This window comes from Aptenodytes patagonicus, chromosome 5 (genome assembly GCF_965638725.1).
Source record: "Aptenodytes patagonicus chromosome 5, bAptPat1.pri.cur, whole genome shotgun sequence".
NCBI lineage: Eukaryota > Metazoa > Chordata > Aves > Sphenisciformes > Spheniscidae > Aptenodytes > Aptenodytes patagonicus.
This window is the reverse complement of record NC_134953.1, coordinates 64,219,178-64,238,346: the sequence shown is the minus strand read 5'-3', so window position 1 is coordinate 64,238,346 and position 19,169 is coordinate 64,219,178. Positions and strand designations below refer to the sequence as shown.

Genomic DNA, 19,169 nt, shown 5'->3' with positions numbered 1-19,169 from the left:
TGACTTATTGTCACTATAAAATAAGTTATTTCTCTGTTGTTCTATGACCATGATGCAAGCCTGAAAGAGTTTATCCAGGACTTTTTAATTTACTTTTTCCTCCCCCAGATCTGAACAAACTCACTTTTTTGGTAATGGTTGCAGCTGGGGTCTCTTTCTCTTCTTCCACAACAGAGGCTGTTGTTTCAGGGCTATTCCTTATCTACATAAGGATAAAAGCAATTCACCGTAAATAAGTAAACAGAAGACTACAGAATATAATTTTAAGTATTAAATAGCTAAAAGAATATATTAAAGGATACTTCAGTATGTTCCATAATAAGTATGAACCTCTTGAAGTGTTCCATAAACCTTGTGAAAGTTTAAAAAAAAAAAAAAAAATCAAGAATCTACCGGGACATAAGGAGGGACATTTAAAGCAAGACAGCTTTAGATTTTCTGTACTATTCCTTATTCCATTCTTGTTGCACCAACTGGAGACAGCTGCTCTCCTTTAATGTTAATTCTACTATTCAATTTATGATATTTTGCTTTGGAAACAAATACAGAAAAAAATTTATTGCCACTTTCCAGCCAAGCTAAAATTGCCTCCTTTTCTGCTTATCAACTTCCAGATTGCTGAAACATAGTCCCTCAGAATAACACCCTGAAATTTCACTTGTGCAAGTGTTTAAAAACATAATCAATCTCGATACATTCTTAACTTATTCCAACTTCACAGCTGCATTGCATCATGATGAAGCAGGCAAAACACTACTTACTGGAGACACACTGTTTATTTGTTCATCTTCTGCTATACTTTCCCTTTCAGCATTCTCATTAAGGTTAGAAGTTTCACTGCTGCTGTTGCTAAGACTAGAATGATCCACAGTTCCATTAACAAGTGTATTATGTGGCTGAGAGTGCCAACTAAATTGGTTATTTTCCAATTCTTTCAGCTCAAGAAGTTTTGTCTGCACCTGTAAAAAGAAATAAATGTATATGCATCCGTATGGCAGTACACAGAAGCTAGTATATGACCATGCCCTCTTAAACATAAGATGGAAGTTATATGTCTGAAATTCTTATTTTCAAAAGCAAATGTAATAAAAACCATGTTCTTTCAATCAAAGGGTGAAATTTGAGAGATAAGCACAAATATGATTTAGAAGAGGTATAATGTAGCTGAAGGACAGACCTGAGAACCTTCTCCTGCCAAGGAAGCAGACTGCATCACTGGCAACACCAAGACTTGTTGCTTTGTTTCTACTTAAACTCATAAGAAGAGTTGCAAAGCTTTCAGGGTTTTTTTTTGTTTGTTTGGGATTTTTTTTGTTGGTGGTGTTTGGTTTTTTTTAATTACGCATTTGCAATTGCCTTAAACTCTAAATTAAAAAGGCTGCTTTATCAGAATTCTCATCTTCCAAGAAAGAAAGTTACAAATTCATTATCTTTTCCCACCTGACTTTTGAAGTCTACAAAATCCACAGTATATCTTCCTAAGCAGACAGTTAGATCCACATATTATTATTTCAGCAATATGCTTAATGCAGTGCCTCACAGTGAACATTTACAACCAACCTGCCAGTTATGAAGGAATTATTGGATTTGGCAGATTATGCAGAAGGATGAACAAAGTTCAGATATTTAGGTGTCTAAATCCCACTGACTTCTGCTAGTTCAGTCACCTAATAGTTTTCATTGCCTTGCACGTCACAAGTCAGGTGGCAGCAAAGACAACACCAGGTGTCTTTCAAATACACTGACCTCAGACCAACCATTATCTAATCTTGCCTAAAGCACCTATTGTTCATTGTTTGTGAGCCAAGAGCAATAAAATCATGAGTACTAATATAAAACCTATAAAAAACTATTTGTAGTACAGTCAAGCATAAACATTTGTATTATCAGCCTCAAATCTGTTCATCACAAGTACCTCTTGTTAGTATATTAATATTGAAATAGCACAACCTTCTCTCTACCTGTGATGAAACAATGGAAAACCCATTTGTTTACTTCTCAGTTTCTAAACCTCAAAGCCAAATTCAAAAATTATGAATACGTTGTAAGGCTCTTCAACAGAAGAAAGTGTTCTTGCGTGAACTCTAGCAGTGGAAGTCTTAAAAAAAAAAAAATTGTTAACAAGTTACAGACATGAAACATGTGAAATGACCAACCCAAAAGTCAGCAATTTCTAGGGTTCAAAGTTAATAGGAAGGCTTTTTGTTTTGTTTTAACTTGATAACGATGTGACTCTGGCTAATATATTAGACAGCTGGCGAGCCAGAGAAGAATGATGAGGAAAGGGTATGCAAGCAAACCCATCACTGAAGTAATAATAAATCACTGATTACAGATAGGAGCTGGAAGTGTTCCTTTAACATAACGGCAGACAACTCAAAGCACAGTTCTGTGCTTAAAAACCAGTGCAGCCATCTCTGCTTCTCAGTATCTAGTCTCAATCCAATTTATTCTTACACTCACCTTACTTTCCCCCTTCAACAATGCACTAAGTAAATCTTAGTAATTTTATACTGACTTCACATCAATTAAAGAATAGTGAGAGCACGCCCCAGGCCATGGCTGAGGAAGAAAGCTAAAATAACTACTGGACACAGAATTTAAACGTGCATTATCCATTTTTCATTCATTACCTTAAGATAAATTATTTAGGAAGTATAATAAATTAATCCCTTTTTATTAACAAAACTTGGAGAAAAATCACAAAGTATCTTGAGTGACTTGAGTCAGCCTCTAAGAATCCTAACAACTACTAGCACAGAACACATGTGTAAGCAACTGAAGACATGAGCAAACAGTGAAGAAAAAAGAAAACAACGCCTTCCCCTTAAGAAAAACCACACCAAAGGTTGTCAGCTAAAAAAAAAATTTTTTTTTTTTGTCTTCCACATTGCCTTACTGAATTTATTTCCTGTTGTGAATCCTGCAGATGTTGCTGAAGGGGTCCCAGCTGTGCTTTCCCAGACTCTATGCAATGCTCAAGCTCTGCAGTTTCTTGCTGCAGGCGACTCAGCTCCTCTTGAGCTTTGGTCAGTTCATCTTCATATGCTGAAATCTTTGATTCCTGGCTTGTTATTTCAGCCTTCAGCATGGCAATCTAAAGCATCAACAAATATTTCAAAGCCAAATAAAAAAAACCCACCTCCAAACGCATCCATATACTCTTATTTATGACCAGAAAAAGTAAAAACTTCATAGCTATTGCAGAGATTACAGATCATACCTGAATGAAAGGTTAATTCCCTTTCGGTCTCAATAAGATCATCATATTCTAGCTGTTTTCCTGTCCAACACAGATATTTCTAATACTGAAAATATGATTTTAGACCTTAAAGAAATACTACAGCTTTATATTAGAAAAAAATCTACGTAACCATAAGATGATTTTTTTAAACTGCTAACAAATCAATCCCAATAATTAGTGCTTCTAATTACACTTATATTGCATTATAATTTTGCATTATTTGTTTGCACTTAACTTTATTTGTGTGCAAGTATATCCCAGTATATTTGCTGACACACTGATACTAAATTAGGAGGTCACTGAAATGAGTGACATTATTTCCTATTCTCTGTTGGTCACAAAATCTTGACACTCAGCCTGTTTATTCGTTAAAGTTTTTTCTCCTGCCCCAACAACCGTAACACTGGAAGGCTAAGTTCTTCAAAATGAGGCATTTACTCTTTCAATGGCCTTAGCCACTAGACTTTACCAAATGGGCCTCCTCTGCACACTTCTGCCTGATATCATTAAGTTGCTCTTCCAACTTGGCCTTCTGCTCATCAAGATCATTAAGGACTTCCTGTGCTTCCTGTTTCTGAGCTTGCAGCTTTTGCAGATTACTGCTTTCCCGCTTTACTTCATCTTGTAGATCCTGGAATAAAACAGATTAGCTTTGCATTTGTTCCCTCTTTCTGCCTAACCACTAAATTCCACAGTATAAACTGCATTACTAACTCAGATTTCAAAGTATCAACAAATTATCTTTCAAAAGCTAGCATTTGTAACATGTCAGACAAGCAAGTATTCTCAAATTCTAATTCTAAGACAAAAATAATCAGGTTATTTGCTTTTTCTTTTCTTTAGTAAAAAGAATCTCACTGAAATATTGAAGATTATGCATCAACAGAGAGATTAACTGTTTTACTCACAGGGAGGTTAGGGTTTCATTTTGAATTTAGAAGTTGTCTTTATTCAGGCTGCTACATTGTCTCTGTCCTATGTTTTAGCAATATGTTTTACTGAGTTCCTTAACAACAGAAATTATTTATTCCGCTCCTTCCCCCTTCCAAAAACACATGGCCAAAAATAGGAACTTGTTTTAGCAACATGGTAAAGGACCAAACCGGTGCATTATTAACCTAAATGCACTCCCTTCTAGAGCCTCCCTGCCTCTGATTTTGCAAAAATCAGCCAAAACCTTATTTTCCATGTAACAGTACTGGTAAGAAATGCACACTCCATACACAACAATATGACATCTTTTAATTTATGAAACAGCAGTAAGTATGCATCTTGCGTTCTAAGTACATTAAGTAGCATCATATGATAATTAGTTCATTTCTGAGCAACAGGAATGGTTATACTTCAACAAACTGCAGAGATAACATTGAAAAAACATGTCAAGAAAAGAATTTAGGAAGAAGAAAGAATTGTCAAAGTCAAGAGGAAGAGATAATACAGGGAGATCAAAAAGGATTTATATTAAAGGAAAAGTATTAGATGAAAAGAGAAGAATGCAGCCTTTCCAAGAAAATGCGGTAATTGAAGGAAGAATCATGAACGACAGTAAAAAACAAATAGAGATGAAAAGAAAATTAAGGAGGATAAAAAACAAGCTGACATGAATTTCTGATTAGATCATACATTCGTGTGCTACTCTAAGCTAAGATCCTGTTGTCCTTTTTTAGATATGTTTTGTTTGGGGTTTTTTTTGGTGCAGGAGATAGTTTATCCACATGTGCTAACACCTCCAGATAATCAGGACAAAAAAGCCAGACAGAAATAGAAAGGCATATGGTGCAGCAGTCAGATGCTAGGGAAATAGGTAACCTCAAGACAACTGGAAGACTACCTAAAGAAACATCATAGATGCTTTTATGAAAACAAAACCAAAACAATAAACCAAACAAAAACAAAACACAAAACACGAAAAAAAAACCAAAATTTGAAGTTCAGTAAAGGGTATATGACTGATGTACAGCAGTCAGACTAGGTAAATTACTGGTTATTTCTAATCTGAAAGACAAACCAGCGTGCACACAAAAAGCTCTTACAGCAGCTACTGACTTGGATAATTGGGACACTCTTGATCCATTCATTTTTTACATTGCTTTGAAAAGCAAGTATCAGCTGACACTCAACACAAGCAATGGGGGAAAAAGTAACAGCTTAAAGTGATTTCAGTCTCCTTTCTTCGAAACGAAGCAAGAATTCACATACGCACAATATAGATCACCTCCACTCTTGCTACTGTTCATTGAATCCCAATGTCTGTCCCAGGCACAGCAGCAGAGAAGCACTGAAGAGACCTGACTAAGCCTGATGGCTCCCGGAAGAGAAAAAGAAGGAAAAAGTCCAACCAAACCCAAAACCCAAACACGCTGACATAACCACTCCAAAATTAAAGGTCAGAGTAGATACAATACACAGAACTGGGGCTAATACTCAAAGATACATCTTCATGAAATAAACCAGGCTCCAATGAAGCTTTGATTTCAAAGAACCCCCTCAGCAGAGAAGCAGCATCTTAATGTTCAAGCACTGAATGAGATTCTATATGAAAACCATTAACATATTTGAGGTGGTACAAACTAGCATTTTTATGGTAATTGTAATCCTTGTATTAGATTTACAATTGTAACTCTCCATGCTAACGTAGTGTAGAACAAGGAAAGGCTAAAGATCTGTATTTCCACAGATAGACAATGGATTTAATAACTTGCCAGTCTGTACTTCACCAAATGATTCATGTGTTAAGAAGTGTTAAGCCTAAAACAGCACAGAAAAGTTAAACTTCACTGACTTTCTAATGGCTTTGGTGCACTGCAACAAACCAAGAATAGGGAAAATCCAATGCTGAGTGGGATACTCGGCATAAATCTGTTTAAGAAAACTCAGGCCAACAAGGAGATCAAAAGGCTAGAAGAGAAGGCCAGAAACATTCTGGACTACTTGGAAGGCCACAGTCCCAAAATACCTTTCACTTTTTTCCCCCTCTTCTCTGAAGCAGTGTCTCACATGCAGTTATATTTTTTTTCCCAATTGATGCAAACATATATTATGCTTTGTTCAGGAGTTACATGCATTTGTTCTAAAAATTTCTCTACGAAGTTTCAGTGTCCCATTGAAAAGCAAAACAGAGACCTTTTGACTTCATGTCAATAAAATTCTAGGGAACAAGTGGTAATTGTTGGAAAAGTCAGGAGAATCACCACTTATTTCAGAGTCTTAGCAGGTAGACTGACAAACCATGTCCATACATGTGAAAAGCTAGATGGAAGATGAGTTTTGTGAATGTGCCCAAAAGCCCATTGCTTGAGGCAGTGTCTAGCCACTGAGGCACACTGTCCTTCAACATCTGTGTCTAGAAGAGCAGGCTGGTGGTGAGAGAGCAAGGGGACAGCAAAGTAAAGGCACTTTCAGATGCCACTTGGTATGTGGTCAAAAACTAATGTTTTAGCTACACATTAACTCTGTAAAACAAAGTTCTCTACTGCCAAGAACATTTCATATGAGTTTATTAGTCCCATATTTAGAGGAAAATGCTAATCCAATCACAGAGTAAGTTAAGGAAATGGTGCCTTAGAGGTCTCCTGATCTTTGTTACTCTGCCTATACCTTTTCAAGAAAAAACACTCCCTAATCTTTGGTACTAAAGAGCTGATATTTTAATAAGCACATTAAAACCCACCAGTATGCTATGTTTTCCCTCCAACTCTTTTTCTGTCCTTACTTTTTAGTATCTATTTACATAGTATACAAATTATTTTATAGAAGAAAAACTGTCATTCTTTCCCTCCTCCCATACAAGTCTGTCCAACCCATCAGACCGTGGCTATATTTGAGATGATAATTTGTGTCCATGGAAGTAATTCTGGTGTCAGAAACCCTGGAGCGTGATGCCACAAAACTAGCTTGATCCAAGGTGGCAGATTAGAACACACTGGGTTTGTGCACCATCTTTAGAAATGTCACCATTAGAATAAAACCAGAAGAAAAAAGCATGACGTAAAGATATTCTTAGTCTGTCACCACTATTCTCTGAAGTTCCAGAAAGTTTCCTGAAACATGCAGGTCCTCCAACATTCAGGAGCAAGAAAGGGACCAGAGATAAAGGGCCACCAGCTTAAATAAATGCTGCAGCCATATCCTATTTGATCCTGATGGTTTCTCATTTTTCTGACAAGCCAGTAAGACTGTTCCTTCTCTGCAGACTGGCAGAACTCTATAACTCTGTAATTAACAAGGGACAAATAGCCTGTGCGATCACTAAGAGGTTAAGGACCCAAGACAGTTGCTTCCAACATTACTGCTCTAGATACAATGACTTAATTCTGTGATGCTGCTGACTATCAAACACTAAACATATGCAGATGACACTAATACTGTAACATTAAAGGTAAGGTTTTTATTTAGCTTTATATACCTTTTGTGCAAAGACACCAGAGAACTCAACCTTCACATGAACACACACAGATTCCAGAACACACTAACAAAATCATCCTGTGTGCAAAACCAGGAATACCCGTAAGAATTTTTAACAGTGTGAAAAGGCAATCTGCAGAGTGGGGAGGGGAATGACCGCTGCATGCATGGACAGAATCACAGACATGGGCAACTTCTGTATGCATTCCTGCAGCTGCTGAATCTGGCTGCCATCGTGACTAACAGGCCAGCTTCTGATTATCTTCTGAAAGGTCAGACTATTAATTATCATCCAGGCTTTAAGGATATTAAATAGCCAAGCACAAAATTCATAACGGTTGTAACCCGTTGGCTCTTTTTCTGCCCAATACAAAGTAAAATGCAGAAATCCTGCATTATTTGCTCTTAATCAAATAAAGATTATTTAAAATAATAAAGATTCCTAAAATAAATGTAAGTGATCAGATATCACACTGAAGCTTTTTCTTAAAGCAGCAACTCCAGCTGCTTTTGCAGCTTAAAATTTAATTGAAATATTGCTTTGCAGCATTTAATTCAGGGCTTGGCTAGACTGTTAGCACCCTAAACACTGATGCTGACTGTGTAATTTTTAATCCCTGTAAAACACTTATAAAATTTAAATTTTCCAATATTCTGGAAATTCAATGTCATCCTTATAAATAAAAATCAAACAGATAATTTTTAAAATTCACTTATGTTACGCAAAATTAACTTGAGGCAACATTCCTCTCAAGCTGGTAATTACTGTGACTCTTAAGAAGCAGCCCCATATACAAGCCCTTTTAATTCAGACACTTAAGTTTATTAATTTGCAGTGCTACAGCATCTTTAGTTTTAATTATACATTAGGCAGCCTTGCTAAAAAACAAAAAAGAAAAAATCTATTATTTTGTAATATTTTTCATGCAGGCTACATATCCTAGGAGCTCACGCATTTATATAAATATACACACCCACACCAACTCACATTCATATAGAAAATACATTTCAAAGTACACTCTTTTTCCTAGCCACCAATTTTTTTCTTTTCACTGAGTAAGTGATGTGATCTAAAGACTCAGTAATCCCACTGCCATTAAAGCACCACATGGTGCAATATCAGGTGTCCGAACAATAATTTTGTGTCTTATTTACCTGGACCTCACTCGTCCTCTGCTTGATGGTATCTTCTTTCTCCTTCAGGTCTTGCTCTACATTATTCTTTTCCCTAGAAGACCAGCAAACAATGCAAGAATACTTAAGAACATCAGCTACAGCAGGTACAGTTATCCAGCCCCCTAAGCCTGTATCTCTCTTTAAATACATTGTGAAACATTAAACACAAAAGATGTAAGGGATTTCTGCTTTCCAAATTATTTACAAGACAGAAGCCCACATAAGTGTTCTGCATAAAAAAACCCGTCTTTTCACCCAACTGCACTTCAGTGATAAGAATGGCTCAAAAATGGAAGGGGGCGGGAGGGAGAAATCAATGAAATACTGTCTCCAGTGATCTCACTGTTGCTATGGAGCACTTGTCTAATGAAAACTGCTGGGAAAAGTGGGAGGGATTGCATCAGATTCCATCTATTAACCCCTGCAAACACAGTAATTCCTATGCTAACAGCAGCTAGAAAACATTTCCAGCAGGCCAATCTAGCTGATTAATGAACTTTGCCTAACAGATTTTAGATATATCTGTTGGTAAGCTCAGCCAGAAGAAGAAAGGTTAGCTTGCTGTAATCACTATCTGCTCAGAGACTCCATGCATAGTTATTTGCTGTGTCATATCAAGTCTGTCTCTACAGACATTTATTCAAGACTACTGATGACAGGGGAATTATCATCAATAAATTCTTGGCAGTCAGACATAACAATAGCTTTAAGAAAGGGGAAAAAAACAACATACAACTCAGAAGTGTTATGGTTTAAAAAAAAAAAAATCAGGAGTGTTTATCTCTAGACAGTATATGGAATCTTTTCTCCTTTCACAGATGCTGAAAAGCATTAAGCTTTACCGTTTTAACACTACCTTCTGTATACAGATATTTACTTTCATAAAGATTTCGTTAATAAATTAGCACACACATTAAAAGTTAGATTTTGAACAATGATAAACCTAACGTTTCTAAATGAAATACCATAGTGAAAAGCTACCAAATTATATTACTAGTGTATATTGAAATTAAGGTAACTTCGTATTTTAATAGCAGCAGATTGGTAATCAATCTAAAACTATTCATCTTATTGTTTACTCTTATCTAATACAGAAGAAAGCATTTCTGTCTCCAAAGTAAAGCAGCTCTACTCTAAGTTCTCTTTACTCAAGCTGAGGAATTATTGTTTACTGCTAAACCACATACAATGGAAAATAAAAAGGATCCAGATGTCACAGATCTTAAATGAACATTTGCTCTGAAAAATAATTACTACAGATTATGTTCTGCTATTATTTATCTCAGTATCTGATTAAAGAGCAACTTGCTGATTGTGCCCAAAGGGAAGGTTTAAATGGAGGAAAGGAAAGATGTGGAAAGAAGGACTTTGAAGAACAAGGCTAGTTATTTTGTTATGTGTGAACCTTCAAGTTTCATGAAATTCCTCACTCTCCATTCATCAGAAAAAGTATCATGGAAATTCTAAGCAAATCTTTACCATTTCCATCAAAGCTATAGCACACTCCTCTAGCTCAATAAACTAGTATTTGTAGTGTAGTTGTACTTAAATATTTAAAGCATTGCAACACAGGGTTGAAACAAGTTCTGTTGATTTTGCCTTCCATAACTTCCCAAGAACGAAGGGTCTCAATCTCAGTAAAGCACTTCCACAGATCTAAATAAAAGTCAGGCTGAAAAATACCTTCAAGCCCTCAGACACGCATCAAGCATAGCAAAAATTCAGGCATATTATTCCTGATTGAAGATAAAAGAGAATAATTGACTAGGTAACAAATACTTGTTATTCTTCCTGCTCATGTATGAAAACTGAGCAGGAAATAGAAATGCAAGCAGGTATGTATGCTTTAATATACAGCCTTCCGCATTACTGTCACTGATATGCCTAAGAGACTATCAGAGATGAAGATCACTTCCCTTTAATTTCAACAGAAGCCAGGTACCTAAACCTTGCAGTCTGAACTATGCTAAGCAAGCAACAGGATACAATACCCACCCACAGGCAGCTTACACTGGCCAAATCACAACACAAACAATGAATTGGAAAAAAATCAAGTGAAAGAAGTATTGTCAGGCAGAACAAGAAAAGCTTAGGCAGCAGTCTCAGGCAAAGGAAAACAAGCTGAGTGTATGTAGTCTACACATAACACATCCCCTCCTCCCCCCCGTAATGCCTCTTTGTTTTAAAAAAAAAAAAAAAAGACAACACAGACCTACTTAATTCACTAATTCTTCTGAATGCCTCCATTTCTTTTACAAACTATCTGGTATGCCCCTGTAGGAATGCTCAGCAACTGAAAGAACCAAAAACAAGTAACAAAATTGATTTATTGGATATGACAGATTTCCTGGACCATAAAGTCCCTTACCACATCAGCACTTAAAAAAACCCCCAAAAAACAAACAACCCAAAACCAACTGCGGTCTTGCCAATAAAGGACACTTGTAACCAATTCAAGTCAATTTATGAAAGCAATACAACTTCCCTATGTATTTTAATAGTAGTCAGGTCAGGAGAAACTCATATCAAAGAAATTAAAAGCAATGATTAAAAAAAACCCAAAACGAACAGATGGTTTCTCCAATGCAGATACTTCATGATTTACAATCAAATAATCTCAGTAAATCTATAAGTTTTATACTAATTTGTGAATGAAGTAATTTAAAAATGGGAGCCAGCATATTGCAAATATTTGTGATAGCTGACAACTGAGGAGTCCCCAGTCAGTAGAGGCATTCAAGCCAAATATGAAACAACCCTGGCCAGGCTTCTTGATGGCCAACACTTTAGAACCACCTTAGTTACAAAAGCAAAAAAATCATGTTCTTTTCCACAACAAGTGACAGATAACTACTTACAGAGCTGGTAGCATTATCTACACTCACAGTAGCCCAACATTTCTTATTTTCACATACATTTGTAATTTTGGGAATTCCTAGTGTAGTAGTACTTCAGTTTGGCAATGCCAGAAAAAATGTCTAGGGTTTGTCTAGTTTCTTCTCCCCTTTGTTCTCCCCAACCTTTTCAGCTGCAACAGCTCAGTTACTTCCAAACCAAAGGTTAGAAGAAATAATCTAGCCTACATTAAAATTCTTACCATTGCTTTGCTAAGAAGCTGTAGATCTCTGAACTTTGAGACAAAGGCTTGATGCAAGTGTATGGCAAGGAGAGGTTGCCCTGTTTTTCTGGGGACATTTTTCTGTTTCCTTACTTTTGAGAGACCAATTTACCAGCTTTATGGTCCTTTTAACCTGATTTATATTCAAGACAATATAACTGTTGCTGTCCAACATTTGTGAAGGATGGCACCTCTGGTGAGACACACTAAGTTAAGCTCAACTACTTCACACGCTTAGAGAGGAACGCAGTATTGGTAAAGCTTGAAGAAATTCAGAGAATCACAGAATGGTTTGGGTCAGAAGAGACCTGTAAAGATCATATAGTGCACCCCCCTGCCCTGGGCAGGGACATCTTTCACAATTCCACTAATTTGTGGGCTGTAGCTAGCTTTGAATGCACGAAAGCAAAGCAGGGTTTGCTGGGGAAGAAAAAGGTTTTATGGCTCAAAAAAGAATATTAAGAACATCTGGTCTAGCCTCCCACAATGCTGATCAAAAAAGCTTCAAATAGCTTTCTAAAAATATAGTGCAACTGAAACAGAACTTTCAGGCAGCAGTGCTGACAGGCTCAAAATGATGCAGATTCCACAGCGTCCCTAGGCAAATCATTCCCCCTACCAGAGGGGAATTACCCTTGCTAATAAGTGTTCTGCATTTTATTCTTCACCTGATCTTCAACCTCCACCTTCCTGACATTGTTTTTATTGAATTAGATTAAAAACCTATTGGCTACCAGAAATCTTTCCCACGCAAACCACTGAGCCACAAACACATCACCTCTGTATTCTTTGCTCAGTCTCTCAAAAAGCTATGTTTTCTAGACATTGTCATTCTTTTGAGGCATTTCCTCTGCTGCCTTTTTTTTTTTTTTTAAAGTGCACTTCAAAAAGAGATTCAATTTCTATTACTGGGTCTCAGAAATGCAGCTCTCATGGATACTTCTTAGTGGAATCATGGACTAGAATTATTATAGAGTTCAACAGCTGAACAATATATCTTGCTTAATAATGAACAAAAGTAACTTAAGTTTAAATTACATTTTTATATGATAACTATCAAGACTGAAAGTGTACTTCACCAGTTGTAACAGAAATGTGGATTTGCCAAAGATGAAAAAAGCTTCCTACATTTACCACAAAGATTAATCTATTGCCTAGCATTGCCCCCTGTGCTTAGGGAAGGTACAGAAAAGTAACATTTACTCTGCTACCAAAGTAACTCTTCTACAGTGGCTAAAGGATTTCCAAGTAATCACAAAATTAATTTTCTTGAAAAAAATTAAAATGAAAAAATTTTACTTGAGCCACAGCTCACTTTATGACATTGAGAGTTTGCTAGTCATTCCCAATGAAACCACACAAACCTCTTACTATTGTATTTCAGTTTGACGATACAGGCTTAAGCCTCTGATTGTTAATCCAGTTCTGTTCTGAACCTCTAAATCATACCAAAGTAAATTTCCCCTTGCTAAAAATAAATACATACTAATAGTTGCCCCTACCATATCTTCAACAATCTAATTATTATTCAAATGTGTCTTAAATAATTGTCCAAGTATATTTGCCACTGAAGAAGTGGAAGCAATGACTTTCCAAAGGCCATGGTTCCTTCATACCTCACAGTAAAAAAAGAAAACGAGACATGAACAATTTATTTCCCTCTAAGATACTAACAGCAAATATACACGGTTGTAAATCATATTTCAGGTTCATAGATGTGAAAGTCCAAAATTGGAATTAATACAACCTAAAGAACAACAGAGGAAGGCAGAGCAGGGAGAAGTGAGGAGGTAGTGGGAGTAATAAGAGGGAGAATAAGCAGTTGAAGTGAAAAAACATTTATGTATTTAGGAAACAGACTGTGCTTTGACACACTGCCAAATTAAATCATTCCTGCAAGTGACATGAATAAGGCAGATTTCACCCTGACAAAGCACCCTCACTTATAAAATAGTAGAATTAACTGTTCTTAATAGAGTTTTCAGTAGATTTATGATAGTACCAAAAAAAATCACTGAAGAAAAATATCTGCTATGTTTTGAGAGTACGACGAAGACTATACAACATATATGAACTGGATTTTCTTAGTCACTTCAAGTCATCTTAGAAATAATTAGTGGAACCCAAGGATCTGCAGACCTCAAATTAAAACAATTTTTCTCAGTGCAACCATTTATTTTACTAAACAGAAGAGAAGCATGTTCATTTTTACCACCATCAAAACCCTAGCAGAGGTCCATATACAAACTGTCATCTTCCCACTCTGTACTCTACATACTTCTTGATCTTTCCTATCTCACTTCCTTACTGCCACTAGAAAAAAGTCCTTAGAATTCCCTCTACAAATCAAAGACAACTAATACCAATTTATACCATGGTTCCATCATCCTAAAGATCTGCTCCGTTCTCATCTGCCAATAAAGATGAACAAGAGAGAATATTTCCATCTCAGAATGCTAAGATATGCAGCTCTCTGAAACATACCTAGAAGGCATGATAGGCAGACCTTTCACAGTCTTGCTGTTATTAAATGCACTCGTATGAGTGAACAAAGAGTAGAAGCGTTAAACAGTATTACAGACATTTACAGACATGCTAACCACTTATTTTAGCAAAGCAGACTATTACCACCTGGTTTTCTCTTATGCATTGAATTCTTTTTTAAAAAACAGTAAGTAGCACAACTGAACCTAAAGCAACTATGACTATTCCTCCTTTACCTACCTCTGCAGGTCTACTATTTCATTGTTTAATGTATCAAGTTCTTTAATTGCAGAAAAATCTGCTACAGAATTCAGTCCTTGAGCACTCTGAAAGATAAAAAATAAATACTGTTAGTTTATAGTTTATGCTGTCCAACAACTATATTCACTTTACTTTTTGTGACAGCATGAGCTATCCTCTGTAACAACTGTTGGTAGCATTGTATTTCGAATCTTCAATCTTAAAAAACCCCAAACAGTCCAGATGCTATAATAACAGAACACAACATACATCCAATGCATCTAGCAATTCAAACAGAGTTTGTCTCCTGTAAACTCTTGAAGACATCTTCCACAAAAGCACAGGACCACCTGATCATACAAAAAAAAAAAAATCTACTTCTAAAATGAGATTTATCTTACAGTTAACGTTTAGCTGGCTTCCTAGCATTCATTTAAGAGTGGTTTGGTTTATTACTTTTATATTTATATTTCTTCACCTTGATGATCCTCCTGTTGCAGAGTATAGACACTTATTTGCAGTGCTTTAAGTGATATCAAGCTAGTTTAACATCAACCTCCAGAGTACTGGATGAAACTTTGACAATACAAAGTCATAGGTAAGTTACACCCATGAGTTCCCATTTACTTAATGTCTTTATAATAAGACAACTGTAATACAAATTGTTTAAAAAAAGTACATACACATAAACGACTAGAGAACAAATGCTGAAGACACAAATTAGCAAATACTTTAATTGTTCTACTGCGCCTTATCACAACACGAACATGTTTAGGAAGCCATAGTCACTGTAACTACTTTCTATACATACATCAGTTCCTTCAAGTCTTGAATAAAGTCATCCAGGACAAACACAAAGTCCAGAGGAAAAGTATATATATAATTAAAAAAGGCAAGTGATACCCCCAAAATAATACAAAAGCCTTTAAACGCTGAAGTTTCTCTAAAGGTAAATCAAGATGCTATTAACTACGTGTTTATTTAAGCTTGTTTATAACAAGAGCCACGAAAAGACCTAAACAGTAAATCTGAACACACTGTGCCAGAGAATACTATTCAGCAGAACTATAGATTATTTATGCATATTTTACTAGAACAAATGGCATGAACTGAGAATAAAAAAACCCCATACAGCTGTTCTTAAACTGGTTAGTGTACGGCTTCTCAAATGGGCAAAATAGGTATGAAGTTCAATCCTGTTCTAAAGGAATTACACAGGAGTTTTGCAGAGCTGCTCATGGTGTTCCAATGAGAAAGTTTCTACTTCTCCTAGGAAGGGGACAGAAGGAAAACATGAAGCTATTAGCTACAAGTACAAATTCTTTCCAGGCCTCCTCCTCTCATCGGTTAAAGAAATTCTGCACATTAACGCCAGCATCAAACTTGAACACAATGTAGTTCCATCTTATTTTCAATTGTTCAGGAGAACTGGTGTGGGGGAGGAACATAAGCCAACGTTTTTAGCTTCAATACACAAGTTAAAAAAAGACAGAAGTTAGAACTATTTGCTGCCATTTACTACGCTGCAACATGCATGCAAACAACGCTTTGAGTTTTTAAACTCAAAATAGCAATAAAAGTCAATTCCTGTCAAAATTCTTTAAGAGGAACTTGCATGTAAGTTTAAGTTTTATGGCTGGTAATGCAAGTACAATTTGGTGACTACAAACAGTTCTAGGTAAAGAAACACAGCAACAAGTACTAGACTGCTGCTGTGTCCCATTCATAGGATCTGCATTCAGGCTTCAAAATTGAAATAAAAGTTACACTACTGCAGTAATAAAATTCTGTAAGGAAACCAAACATTAGATAACAGCAATATACATACATATGCATTCTGAACATCTACCAAGAAGGATCACAAGTTAACTTCCCCTACTTTAAAAACATAATGGATTACCATTATACTTACTGATATTTCTGCTACTACCTTTATATTGGTCAAGTCAGAAGATGAAGCCTAAGGTTTTGGGGTTGGTTGGGTTTTTTTGTTTTGTTTTGTTTTTTGGTTTTTTTTTTGTTGTTGTTACAATGTAAGCCACTCCACTTCAAGAAAACCAGCAAAAAGCCTATTTCTGCCTACTGCTTTTATCCTTTGGGTTTAATTCTTGAGCAATAATCTTGGACAAACAGGTTCTTTCATATCAACAAGACAACATCTCTTTTGAAAAAGCTCAAAATGAGCTTAAGGTTCAAGCTCAATCTAGTAAAACAGATTCTTGGTAAGGATTTAGAGTGCTAACTAAGAGAACTCTTACCTTCTTTCACAACATTCTTACTCTTACTGTTTATGTTAGTAATGCAAAAAAACCCACCACACTGATGTCTTTGAGAGTTCTATAAAAACAATTTACACACACAGAATAGCAGTAACCAACACTGATCTCATCTAATGCGTTCTGATCACTACATTTTCTGCAATATAATCAGTAAAACCATGGGTATTAGTCCTAATGATAACTGTCAACTGTCACATTGGGTTACTACTCTGTCACCACTTCCCCAGCAATTTCAACAGGATAAGACATAGCATTTTCTTTTTAAGTTTAAGCAGCACGTACTACCAACAGGTAACAGTCACAGAGGTCTGGGTTCAAGGAAGAACCTTGGGGTTCTTCCAGATGAACAACAATGGAAATCAGCAATAATTTGAGATCGCAACATACTGTGACACTTCAGAGAAGTGCTGTGTTATTTCAATGATTATGTAAGAGTCTTAGAAGGATGTTCATTATTAAACCAACAGATAGTAAATATTAGAAAAGCAAAGATTCTCTAACCTTGAGAAAGCAGAGTTAACAAACTGACAGAATAATAAGGATGAAAAGCAGAGTGGTGCAGAATGGAAAAAACAGTCCAAACTAGAAAAGAGACATAGAAAGGAAAGCAAACATACAAAAAAGATTAGTAGAGTTGCAAATAAAGCAATTACTTTTTACAAACAGAATGTAAAAAGAAATTAGATACTAGTTACAGAAACTCAAAAGTAGTGCCAAATTTTGAGTTTCATTTTTTCAGGTGCAAACTTTTCATTCTGTTTAAGAAAGTTGTAGAATTAGGTCAATGTTTTGCACAACCAAGAAAAGGTAACCCACATCAGACTTCATGATGCGTAAAACAAGTAAGAATTTGCGATGACCTCTACCATTCTGATAAATACAACTTGAACTGCTGAGGTATAGTCTACTGCTGGATTAAGATAGATGGCAATCAACAGACTATGAAGACATTTAAACTATCTGTGAAGTATAAAAAAAAATGGGAGGACCATTTACTTTTAAAACTTTAAATATAAAATTCTAAACTTTATTTAGTTCACATTGTTTCCAGACTTCTTAAAAAAGAAAGGTAAGAAAGGTAATTGTGAACACATTAGTAGAAAAACATTGAACTTGTGCATGTTATTTCAAATGCAAACTAAAATTTCTTTAGACAGGTAGTAGAAAGACTATTCTTTCAAAATAGAAAATAATGCTTTCTCAACATAAGATCTCTCTGCTTGGTTGGCAGGCGTAATAAATGACAGCTTCATTTTGAAACATGAATGGAACAGTGTTTTGTCAATTCTTTGCACTTGACTTGTTTTATTCCTGACATTATGATAAATTTAAGGTATGCCAGTGCTTGAGGTGTTTCTTGCGTAGCCTTTGAAACTAACGTTCTTTGTTTGAGATTTATACCAAAAATGCCAAACCCATTCTTACCTTCTGTAAACTGACACCCCTGTCTGAAGGTGGAATCATGTCTGGAGTCAGAGCCTGAGGTGGATCAATGCCCTTTGTTAACTTCTGATTAATTAAATAGAAAGCCAAAGCAAACTGTTCCTTTGAAAGCTTTCCGCAGTCCTTTGTGTCACAGAGCGCCCTGTACAGAGATGCAGATGAAATAAATCAAATCCTCATTTCTGCAAGTATAGCCCTGTTTATTGTACTTGCTGTCATTTAAAAATGTGACAATTGCTAGTGTATATCTCCTCTTCTAAAAGAATGCAACATAAAAATAAGGCATGGTAATAAACAGGAAACATTACTCAAACATACAACCACTTTCTCCTTGCATGCTAAGGCTGCAGCTCTGTTACAGTAAGTTCTGATCTGGTGAAAGGCAGAATCAGGGCTATGAGTCACTAACACCACCTGAGTATCTGTAACTGAAGTTCTTCTAAATTAAATAACTTTTCACAGCCAACACAAGTTCATCTAATTTTCCTAAATTTCCTGAATTAGAGGTTACGTTAACCATACCGGGGGGAGGGGGGGGGGAGACGTTTTTCCTATCAGAGTGCCCTGGAATAACTTATAGTGGGGAAAGAATTAAAAAAGCAGTGGGTGTCACTACTAGCTGTAATGAAAGACAAACAAATTGCAGAATTAAATGGGCCATAAGTCTCACATGCTAAGAATTTTATACAGATAATTCTCATTACCAGTATATGGATAGTATCTGTGTTTAGATACACAGCAACACTATGATGCCTTAAATACAGAGATTTAGCTGAAGTGC

The 19,169-nt window shown here is 36.0% G+C and overlaps 1 protein-coding gene across 4 annotated transcripts in view; it reads right to left on the bottom strand.

The window, feature by feature from the left end:
• The window catches only part of EPS15 (epidermal growth factor receptor pathway substrate 15), a 69,297-nt gene that overhangs the window by 12,986 nt on the left and 37,142 nt on the right, over positions 1-19,169 (bottom strand). For all 4 annotated transcript variants that reach the window (XM_076340220.1, XM_076340219.1, XM_076340221.1 and 1 more), the window contains 7 exons: positions 18,371-18,530; positions 14,667-14,752; positions 8,804-8,876; positions 3,714-3,875; positions 2,900-3,097; positions 762-959; positions 125-202 (listed from right to left, as the gene is read on the bottom strand). In XM_076340220.1, coding sequence (XP_076196335.1) covers positions 125-202; positions 762-959; positions 2,900-3,097; positions 3,714-3,875; positions 8,804-8,876; positions 14,667-14,752; positions 18,371-18,530 — 955 coding nt within the window. The remainder of the gene's footprint in view (positions 1-124; positions 203-761; positions 960-2,899; positions 3,098-3,713; positions 3,876-8,803; positions 8,877-14,666; positions 14,753-18,370; positions 18,531-19,169) is intronic.